The sequence below is a fragment of the Drosophila persimilis genome, unplaced genomic scaffold, assembly GCF_003286085.1.
Source record: "Drosophila persimilis strain 14011-0111.01,24,50 unplaced genomic scaffold, DperRS2 tig00000766-arrow-arrow-pilon, whole genome shotgun sequence".
In the NCBI taxonomy this organism is placed as follows: domain Eukaryota; kingdom Metazoa; phylum Arthropoda; class Insecta; order Diptera; family Drosophilidae; genus Drosophila; species Drosophila persimilis.
Genome location: NW_020825350.1, coordinates 857,836 through 869,344, shown reverse-complemented (window position 1 = coordinate 869,344; position 11,509 = coordinate 857,836). Strand labels below are relative to the sequence as shown.

The window sequence follows — 11,509 nt, the reverse complement described above, 5'->3', positions numbered from 1 at the left end:
AAAAGAGCGCATCTCCATGAAGTTGCATGGTGTGTGACCTAGAAGGGGAGGAAAAATCGAAAGAACTAGAAAAACGATAGACCTCTAATATTTTACCCTGCTGTTTGGCATCTAGAAACGAAGCATTTTTTTCTTTGACGAATTGAAATTGGAAAAACAGACTGTCGATAGCGAATGAGCGAAAGTTATTGTGGTAAGATGTCCGAGGAGGAGGTGGAACATTCGCGCGAGGAAGAGTTCTCGCGCGAGGAAGCGTTCTCGCGCAACGAAGAACGCCCCCACGAAGAGGAACAATTGCGCGGAAAAAAAGGATCGCGCGACGAGGAAAACTCACGCGACCAAGACTACTCACGCGACGAGGAGCGCTCCTTCGAGGAGGATAGGTCGCGTGACGAGGACCACGAAACCTCGCGCGAGGAGGCGCAGGAGCACTTGCGCGTGGATCACCAGGAGCACCCACGGGAGGAGGAGCAGGAACTCTCCCGCGAGGAGGAGAACTCGCACGAGGAAGAACACTCCCGAGGGGAGGAGAACTCGCACGAGGAGGAGAATTCGCACGAGGAGGAGCACTCGCACGAGGAGGAGCACTCGCATGAGGAGGAGCACTCGCACGAGGAGGAGCACTCGCACGAGGAGGAACACTCGCACGAGGAGGAACACTCCCGCGAGGAGGAGAACTCGCACGAAGAGGAGCACTCGCTTGTTGAGGAACACTCCCACCATAAGCAAAACTTGCCCCACGAGGAACTTTCGCGAGACGAGGAACCCTCAACGAACCAAGAGCACTCGCGCAACGAGGAAAACTCCGGTGACGAAGGGCTCTTGCGCGACGAAGAGCAGTCGTGCTACGAGGAACACTTGCCCGTTGAGGTTGAGGAGACCTCGCGCGACGGGGAACACTTGGGGGGCCAGGAACACTCGCAGACAGACGTGCACTCACGCGACGAGGAACACCAGCTAGACGAGGCACACACGCGCTACGATGAACATCCGCGTGGCGATTGGGTTCAATACGAAGAATCTTCGCCCTACGAGGTAGCACCATACGAGGATCCCCCGCGCCCACCGCAATACGAGGAACAATCGCGGTATTTGGATGTCACGACCGACTGCTATATGGTTGAAGTTGATTCTGAAGAAAAAAGTACGGCGGCTCACGAGGAAGCCGATGTGAATGCCTTGGAGATTGTTGATCAGCCAGCCTCGGAGGGCGCGGAGCCGGATCAGTCCATTGACATGAGTTGTGTCAATACCGCACTGGAAGCCGACGAGGATGGAGAGCCGCCAGCTAAGCGGGAAAAGCCCCACTACGAGAACAGCCCCGTGACGGAGGACAGCAGTAGCAGCAGCTCGACCTCGTCCGGTAGCGACAGCAGCTCGCACTCTGATGATTACGACGATTCAACCAAAGACGATGCTTCCGTGGACACTGTCATCTATGTGGAGGATCTGCCCCCAACCATTAGCTACCCTAGGATGGATCCTGACGCTCCGACCAAACCAATTATCACCGAGGTGGTGACTATTCCCGCCCCGCGGGTGAATCTTTTGCGTTATCCAATGCCGAATATCCAGCACCATATGCCCCCGCCTCCGCCTCGGCGGCCGGTCGATTCCGAGCCCGAGCTTGATCCCGATGACTATGATGGAGCGGTGGCAATGCCCGGCCTGCCAGCCAAGGATTGCGGTGATAATATTAATCTCCCTCCTTATATCCCAGATCACTATATATCCCCGCGCGCCGAGCAGCAGCCGGAGCAGGAGAGTACACGCCACCAGTTTATATATCCGCGCCAGCCGCTTGACTACCAGTCCCAGCAGCGCGCCGGCGTCCAATCGGTGCAGGATAACCAGCAGTTCGTCTATCCTCGCCAGCCGCTTGACTATCCAGCACAACAGCGCACCCAGCTGCCGCTGGATCAGCAGTTTGTGTACCCGCGCCAGCCGCTTGCATTTCCGCCCCAGGCGCAGTCGGAGCAAGACAAGGATAAGTATCCGCCCCCGAGGGTACCGGCGCGTCAGCTGATTGATTCCTATAAAATTAAACACAGACCACCGTCGGGCGATCGACGGCGTATGCCACCGCCAGGGCCCATGCGCACTGTGCTCGGTGCGGAAATGGAGAACATTTCGGATGATGATGAGATAAGCGACGCTGAGGAGAGTAGCAGCAGCGACGGCAGCAGCAGCGAGAACGAATCTGAGGACGAGGATGATGACTACATCCTGATTGAGAATGACAGCAACTCGGCTGGGACGGAGACGGAGACAGAGATAATGGCCGGGTCGGGTGATCTAGGCGATGGGATCGTGGTCAACGAGGATTCCGAGAAGGTGTACTACATTCGGCGCGAAGACGGCACCGTCCATGCCGGCCGTGTGCTCCAGTCGCGCATCACCGCGAACGTCCTGATGCCCAACGAGTACTACGTGCACTATGTGGGCCTCAATCGCCGCCTGGACGAGTGGGTTGGTCGCCACCGCATCTCGGACAACGCCGATGACTTGGGAGGCATCACAGAAACCGCCAGCAGCCTCCTCCAATTGGACAGCGATCAGCCGGGAACCAGTAGAGAGATGCTGCAGCAGCAGGCGCTTCTCGCGCAGCAACAACAGATTTTATTGCAGCAGCAACAGCAACAGCGCGAGCTGGAAAAGGAACGAGCCCTGCGCGAGGGCAACAAGGACTACTATCTGTCGGCGTGCGAGAATACTCGCTACGATTACAGTGACCGGAAGATGACGCGCTACCAGAAGCGGCGTTACGACGAGATCAACCACGTGCAGAAGAGCCATGCGGAGCTGACCGCCTCGCAGGCGGCCCTCGAGAAGGAGCACGAGTCCATCACGAAGATCAAGTACATCGACAAGCTTCAGTTCGGCAACTACGAGATCGACACCTGGTACTTCAGCCCCTTTCCCGGCGACTACGGCAAGGCGCGCACGCTGTACGTGTGCGAGTACTGCCTGAAGTATATGCGGATGCGGAAGAGCTACAGCTACCATACGTATGTGTGCCGCAAGCGGCATCCGCCGGGTCGCGAGATCTACCGCAAGGGCAACATCTCCATTTTTGAGGTGAACGGCAAGGAGGAGCCCCTCTACTGTCAGCTGCTCTGCCTGATGGCCAAGCTCTTTCTCGACCACAAGGTGCTGTACTTTGATATGGATCCGTTCTTCTTCTACATTCTGTGCGAGGTGGACAGGGAAGGCAGCCATATTGTTGGCTATTTCTCCAAGGAGAAAAAATCCCCAGACAACAACAACGTGGCATGCATTTTAGTCCTGCCGCCGCATCAGCGCAAAGGCTTCGGCAAGCTGTTGATCGCCTTCAGCTACGAGCTGTCCCGCAGGGAGGGCGTCATTGGAAGCCCAGAGAAGCCGCTGTCGGACCTCGGTCGACTCAGTTACCGCAGCTACTGGGCCTATACGCTATTGGAGCTGATGCGGAACCGCGTTTCGCTGGAGCAGACCACCATCAAGGAGCTGAGTGAGGTGAGCGGCATTACCCACGACGACATCATCTACACGCTGCAGTCCATGAAGATGATCAAATATTGGAAGGGCCAGAACGTCATATGTGTCACAACCAAGACGATCTTCGACCACCTACTGCTGCCGCAGTTCAAGAAGCCCAAGCTGACTATCGATCGCAGCTATCTGTTCTGGAACCCCACCAACATGCCGGCGCCAGCCCGACCTCCCCTGCCAATCAATGCCACAGCACTTGGTCAGATTGCGGTCTAATATACAAATACTCGTAAGAGAACATGTTTTTTTTTCTATATTTTTTTTTTTTTTGTGAGTACTTGTAGTCCTTTAGGATAAATATTTTGTCTCTTTCCTATCCCCTATTATGTCTCATTGTATCTAAATTATTACGCAACAAATTCCATAATTTGTATTTGAATTATGTAAATGCAACACGCAACACCCAAATTGTATTTCAATTGTTTTGAAAAATTATTACAAATTGTACATGTTACAAATTACACGTTCTACCCTAACGTAAGTCTGTAATCAACAAAAAAACAACAACAAACAAATGCAAATAAAATTTGAGAAAACCTAAATTGTATAGCACTGCTTCGATCCCTAAGAACATCCCTGTGTGACCATTAAGTTCTGAGACTCGTTCTACTGATACTCAAACATGTGTACATAATGTACATGCAATGGTAAGTCTCGGATAGTGCAAAGTATTACCAGTTTTTCATTCCCATTACATTGTAATCGCAGCCCACACATTCAAAGTTAAATAAACCAAACGTTTACTTTGAAAATGGGCTTAACTACATATAGCCCTACAATTCGCATTGTTGTTTGTTTTCAAGATAATTGGATAATGCCACTAACCATACAGTATACTGTATGGTTAGTGGTCGCAGAGAACAAGTGGAGTGGTTTTCATTGGCAGCAATTCAAACTAATAATATCGTGGAAGCTAGTATGAAAGCTGGCTGCTTCGAAACAATTATGGCTGGGTCGATAGGACAGATCGAAAAAATAATTGCACAAATAGTGCCTCAGTTCATGCTATAACAATAATAAATCAATACAACCAAAAATATGTTCTAATTCAAAGGCGATTGCTGTGGAAAATTTTAAGCAGAAACATCGATAGTATCGATTGCAGAAATAAGTTCTACATCAAAATAATTTCTGCCGCGCTGTCAGTAGATCGATTAAAAATTTAATCTTAAGCTTATAAATGTTTATCTCGCTCCCGGTTAATTATTTTTCCTTCATACAGTGTGTAGTGTAGTGGAAGACAACAATAATTACAATATGAATTCCTTGCTAGAAAGACATATCGATACATCGATAGAGATAAGTGTGCACTTTTACCGGTTGCATTCAGATGTTGTTGTCTTGATTGTTATTGTTTCGTCTGTTTAATGGAAATTTTGAGTTGTGAGTAAGGAGCGTTGGAAAAAAAATGGGCCTGCTTTCAGATCCGTCGATCTCGACGCAAAACAAGCTAGTAGATAGTTTGGCAAAGCATGTACGCAAGGTGTGCAGCGGCTTTTATGTTCTCGGCGTGGTTTGGCTCGCCTGCCTGGCCCTGCCCGAGTTCAACCACGGCACCTATCTGTCAGAAAACGCCCTGTCGCCAGGTGAGTGTCTCTACCCATGACTGAGACCGATTTTAAGTGATTTCCTTTAATTGGCTAGGTCTGGTCTACCCCGAGATTCGCATCGACTCCAATCGGCTAGCCAGCCAGCTGTTGGAGGAGCTGCAGCGCGAACGCAAGGAACACAAGTCGACTACGCCACACGCCTGGATTGCGGCCAAATTTAATGAATTTGGCCTGGAAACGCATACACACAACTACACCCTCCGCTATCCCTTTGGTGGTGGCAAGGAGTATCACGGAAAAAACATATACGGTATTCTGCGGGCGCCTCGCATCGCTTCCACCGAGGGTATTGTTTTCACAGCTCCCTACCGTGCCCCCACCTCCGTGCACCCGGATATCTCGCCCAGTGTGCCGCTGCTGCTGGCATTTGCCGATTTCGCTAGACGTAAGTGTCGAGCAGAGAGCCGCTATCGCATGGGAGCACACAATTAAATTTGAATCTCTTCCGCAGGCAAGAACTACTGGGCTAAGGATCTGATATTTCTGGTCACCGAACAGGAGCAGTTGGGAATGCAGGCCTGGCTGGAGGCCTACCATGATGGCGACCGCGTGATGAATGTCAGTAAGGCCTACCTGCTGCCAGGCAACTTGCCAGCACGTGCAGGCTCATTGCAGGCGGCACTCAACATCGAAGTACAAGATCTCGAAATTGGTAAGTTATTGTCACTAAAAATAAAGCAAAATCAATTAATAATTGCCTTGCAGACTATGTGGATGTAAAGATCGAAGGCCTCAATGGCAAGCTGCCCAACCTGGACATGTTCAATTTGGTGCAGCGCATAATGGCTCGGGAGGGCATCACATCTGGGTACAAGCAGACCTTGCGCAAGAAGCGTCGCTCCAACCCGTCTGTCTTCGAAAAGAATTTGCGCCAGATGCTGTCCATGCTGGCGACACAGTCCTCGGGCGTGCCCAATGGCAATCACGGACTGTTCCACCGCTATCGCATCGATGCCCTGACCATCGCCGCTGCCAAGCGCCAAACGCATGCGACTCTGAAGGGTAACGCCGGCTCGGCGGCCGTGCCGCTTCTGAAGGCCATCGAGGGTATTGCGCGCAGCCTCAACAATCTTTTGGAGCGCTTCCATCAGAGCTTCTTCTTCTATGTGATTGTGAACAACGATCGGTACATCTCCATTGGCGATTACATGCCTGCCCTGGTGGCCCTCGTCGCCTGCGCTTTCTTCAAGGCCTATCTAACCTGGTCAACGCTAGACTTTGAGTTGCAACCGGCAGCGACAGCGACAGCATCGGCTGAGACACAGAGTGGGTCTGAGCCTGACACCGCTGTCGAGGACGGTCTGCCCTACGGCTCCGTGCTGATCTATCTGACAGCTGTACTGCTCATCGGGTATCTGGGCAATGTGTTGCCACTGCAGCAGTACTTCCTGGAGATACCGATGGGCGCTGCGCCACTGACCACATCCGTGCTTAGCTTTCTTACCCTTATCGGTTTCATTCTGCCCTTTGTCGTTGTCCTGCCGGCGGGCGGCCTTGAACTTCTGCACGTGGGCTTCCTACTCATCTTTGGCTGCTCTCTGATCGTCGTCGGCCTGCTGAACTTTGCCCTTGGCTTCTTTGTGGCCGTCCTCACAGTACCGGTGGTGATTGCTTTGGAAACTAGTGAGAAGAACTGGAACGGTTCAATGCGCAATCTGACGCGTCTCATCACTCTGCTCCTCAACCCTATGGTTGTTGTCTATTTAATTGTTCTGTGCATGAGCTTCTACCAGTTCCCTGAGCTGAAGCTTGATAAGCTGCTTTTGCGCGCAGCCACCGCCGCCATGGATGCCTCTGCTTACGGTCTCATTGACTGTGTGGTAAGTTCTGCATTTAAGCATTCGCCAGCTTATCATTTCACATCGTTCCCCGTTCTTCTTATTAGATCTATGGCAACTGGCTGTACTTTGTCGTCAGCACGGTCTTCCTGCCCCTGTGGATCCTCTGCTGGACACTGGCACTTTCCAAGCGACGTGACATTGCCGATTATTCCGACTACGAGGAGACGCAACGTCGCAAGCCAAAGCCTCAGCCTCAGACCAAGTTGAAAACAAATTAAATTTTAAAACTGTATTCCATTATGTGGCAACTGGCATTCCATTTATAAATGTCGATGTTTTTTTGCATAATCTGAATGTCCAAAGAAATTACATATGTTAAGCTGGAAATTTTACAGTAAAACAACCAATGCTCAGATTTATTTCTTAAATCCCCTTGCAGATCGATTGAGACATCCCATTTATTGATGACAATTATGTGATGTCTTTTACATGAGACTTCTGCACATAAATGTCTTGGAAGGAAAAAGTTCTTCCAGTCACTTCTCCAGCTTACATTTATCTTCTTCTGTAGTGCTGCCTAATGTATTACAAGCGTTACCGTTTAGAATTTAAATTCAAAATAGTCGTTAGGTCAAATATCTAACTCGCTATCCATTAGAGTTTATTTGTAAGATATGTAGATACATATTAAACATAGTACTTGGTTGTGGTTTAGATAATCTACCATCAACACGGGGTCTCAAGGTCCGCTTTTGGGTTTTTATATTCTCACCAACTGGAGTCGAAGTGTCGCCATTGCTTTCCCCGCTCTTAGAATGGTGCTGTCCGCGATTAACTGGTTGTGTCGTGTTCTCCGAATCTTTAGCTGAATTTTGACTGTCGCCGTTATCGCAGGTGACCAACTAGCTATTAACATTTCTGTAATCTCTAATACAGATATGCTGACCAATAAACTGAACATCCCTTTTAATCTTATAGTTGTTAATATTTTTGCTTTGTTCGAGCAAAATTTGTCGAACATTTGTCTTAGTGCATTAAGCCTAGTACTTAATCCGTATCTGTGAAACGAGAGGTGATATCGGAAGTGGACCTGTAAAGTCTACATGAATGCGTTGCCGAACAGATTCTTCTGGATACCATGGTATCAATGACCTTTTGTTTGTGCTTTCTTGCAACTGTTGCCTTCAATCGCATTTGCTTAGAAGCTTTTCTATGTCCTTATCTATGCCCGGCCACCATATACATATGTATGTGATATTACCATGGCTTTTGACTTTACTACTCCCTAGTGTGACAAGTGTATGTAGATACTTAAGAACTTTACCCATAATATGTACATATCTATGCTCCACTGAGAGCTCGCTATCTTTCCGTTTAAATTCCTTCTATTGTTCACCTTGCAGCTTCGACACAGAATCGTTGTCGACTGCAACTAACAGTTTTGTTAAAAGAGGATCACGTCTTGTTGGTATCCTGTGCAATCGTTGACAAGTTATCCGCTTGATTTGAAGTGCCTTTTACATACTCAACATGATAGTTGAATCCTGATCAAATTAACGGCCATCGGTCCCTTGCTTTCCACAAATATGTCACTAAGTGGTTTGTGATCATTCCGTAGTGTACATTTCTGGGGTAACAATTGTGTTTCTTTCTTTTTCGCGCGTGCCGAACGTAATTCGGTTCTGCCGACCGTGCGCAGTAGCAGAGATCTTCGTTTTTTCTTTTCGTCTCTTTTGCGACTGCGTCGTCAGAACTTTTTTTCTTTCTTCGCTTTGCATTTGCTATTTGCAATCGTCAAATTGTGCGCAAACGAAGCGAAAGTCCTGTGATTATTATTATTATCAGGTAAGTGCAGTGTTTAAATAATTAATAATATGTGTGCGCGCGTGGTAAATAAAGAAAATTTCAATTGTATAAAAAGTCAAATTTGTGAAAAAAACTGTTCAAATTATATTAATGTTTCGCTGCATTCACATTATATTTCTTTATTCTTCTCTTATGCTCGGGAATAAAAGAAGAATAAAGAAATAGAATATAAATCCGTAGTAGCGAATTAAATTGTAATAATCTGCGGTAGGCACGAAATTGCAATTTTTGAGCAGTCCAGCAGCAAAACAAACAACAAAACAAAAGCAACAAAAAGTAACCCTTATTTGTGCGGCTTGGCTCGAGCAGGTATGTACCTATTTTTGCGCGTGTTTTGTTTTTGTTGTTTTGGAGTAAATGAACAGGCCACCGCTGACCTACAGTGAACATTGTTTTTGTTAAAACAAACATCCGTTTTAAAAGCGAACGAATTCTTTCTTTTTATACAATTGAACCGAATTATTAATAGCTTATTAAAATATTAAAGAAAATAAATGGAAAAAGAAAATGGGGTAATTGTCCATACATATATACACTAGCGTACAACTAAATGTGGACAGTGAAAAAAATAATGATTTCGTTGCTTTTCACAAATAAAAAGCTTATTTATATTTAAAAACGAGGGAAACGTTGTGAGTTGCTGCTCCGACCGCAGCTCTAAATTTATACCCGATACTTAGTCAGTATGGCTCTCCTCCGTCAGACGCCGCTAATATTAAACGACACGACAGAGTGCGTGCAAGAGAGACAGAAAATCTGTCTGAACGTATCGTCGGGCGCAGCGTAGCCCCCGCAAATTTATTTGTTCCTTTTGGTTTTTTGAGTATAGGGTATAAAAATATATTATACATTGATCTATTAGATTTCGGATTATTTCGATGGTTAAGTCGTTTTGCCGCAGTTTTTGGGTTATTTTATTCAGTTTTAGATTTCTGCTTTTGTGTGATGTTCATTATGTGCTAAAAATTCAGTTTCTCTATAGTCCAATATAATTTACTTCTTCGAGAAATATTATATTATCACAAATTTGTATGAATAGAGAGCCACATTGAGCTGTCCACTAGTGTATATATGTACATATATGCATGTTCTCATACATATATATATATATAATATTAAAACTTATATTTAACTTATACTCACTCATTTATTAAATTTATTCATTTACAGATTGCGATAATTTCAAATTTTAAAGCGTTTTTTCTTATTTACTAATTGATAAAAAAAGTAGTTCATATTATAAAACAAAAACCAAATTAAAATAAGTAAAGATATCAAAATGGTTGGTAATCGACATTTGCGAAGATTAGTTAAAAAAGAAAGGGATGAGATAGCTAGAAAATTAGAACTTCTCGAACGCCAAGGAGTAGAAAGGGATAATCAGAGAGAATTAGATAGCGCAGAGCTAGTTCTCCAAGAAAATAATGAAGTAGTGCAGGAAGATATTGAAATAGCTCAGGATGATATTGATATAGTGCAGGATGGCTCCAAAATTAGGCGTTTAATCTTCGATGCAGAGCGTAAGTATATAATTTGTGTGCTTGATGGATGAAATAAGTATTGACCCAATTGACATAGTTTTCACAGAACCTGTGCCAGAAGAACAGCCAATATCGCGTAAGTACATGAATTTTTAATTACTTTGTACACAATGCACAATAGCTAAACAAATTTTGATTACAGTTTCGACAGAGCAACGTATAATGGCTGCATTTAAAAGTAAGCTATCGATTTGAAAGTTTAAAGTCCATGTATACAAATATGTTGTTTATATTTTGTTGTCTATATTTCAGAAAAATTTTCTAATTTAGAAAAAAAAGTTGATGTGTTATTAGAAACATTGGCGGAGGCGGTGGCTCTGCTCAAGCTACATATCACAAAAGAGCCAGATCTATCACCAAATGCCATGAATTTCCCGATAGAGTCGACAATGGAGTTGGAGCGTTTCAACTCTATCATAACTCCGGAGCTCACGGATTTCTATGTGAGTGGTAGCTTATCCTTCTATGGCAGCTAGTTGTTATTTTTTCATTATTTTCTTTTATTAGATCAACAAATTACGGAACTTAATGGGGACGAGCACATCGATGGCATGCAGCTTAAAAAATGTGCTGGACGAGAAGCTCATTTTGGAATACAACTTAGACGGTACTTCGGGGAAGAGCTCGCTAAAAAATTGTAAAGAATTTTACAATGTCCTGGAATGTAGGTCTAAAAATAACTTTAAAAAAACATAATAACTAATTAATTAATTTATTCATATTATTTCAGCGGCGGTGAAGATGAAAATACCCAACGAGCCAGCAGAAAAAGTGATTCGGAAGGCTATTCACAACATTAAGAATAGTCATTTTCAGAAGACCTCAAGAGAAAAAAAATACAAAGCTCTGGCCACCTTAGAAAATAATTAATAATAATTTTTTATAAATAAAGGTAATTGGAAAAATAAATAAAAAAATGTATTATTTTTTTTATATTAAATGCATGATTTTTCCACAGAAATCATCGCTTATTAAGTGCATGGTTTTCTGGCTAAAATAAATTATTTTCTACTACCATTGATCAGATCAGATAATTTTTATGGCCAAAAGGAACTAATTAATTTGCAGTGGCTATGCAGCGCCCGACTTGTTCAGACACGTTTTCTGTCTCTCCCGCACGCACACATTGTCGGTCAATGTAGCCATACTGACTATGTATCGGGTATAAATGTAGAGTTGC

At 45.4% G+C, this 11,509-nt stretch overlaps 2 protein-coding genes across 2 annotated transcripts; both read left to right on the top strand.

Annotated features, from left to right (window-relative positions):
- The first annotated feature begins 198 nt into the window (after positions 1-198).
- Positions 199-4,053, top strand: LOC6600379. The gene has a single exon (XM_026992568.1). It carries the CDS (start codon positions 199-201, stop codon positions 3,745-3,747), a length of 3,549 nt encoding a protein of 1,182 aa, XP_026848369.1. The 3' UTR covers positions 3,748-4,053.
- An 850-nt stretch (positions 4,054-4,903) lies between these two features.
- On the top strand, positions 4,904-7,325 carry LOC6600380 (glycosylphosphatidylinositol anchor attachment 1 protein). The gene is made up of 5 exons (XM_002025432.2): positions 4,904-5,117; positions 5,176-5,526; positions 5,593-5,793; positions 5,847-6,961; positions 7,027-7,325. The coding sequence occupies exons 1-5, from the start codon at positions 4,940-4,942 to the stop codon at positions 7,198-7,200; spliced, it is 2,019 nt and encodes a 672-aa protein (XP_002025468.1). The 5' UTR covers positions 4,904-4,939; the 3' UTR covers positions 7,201-7,325.
- Positions 7,326-11,509: the final 4,184 nt, after the last annotated feature.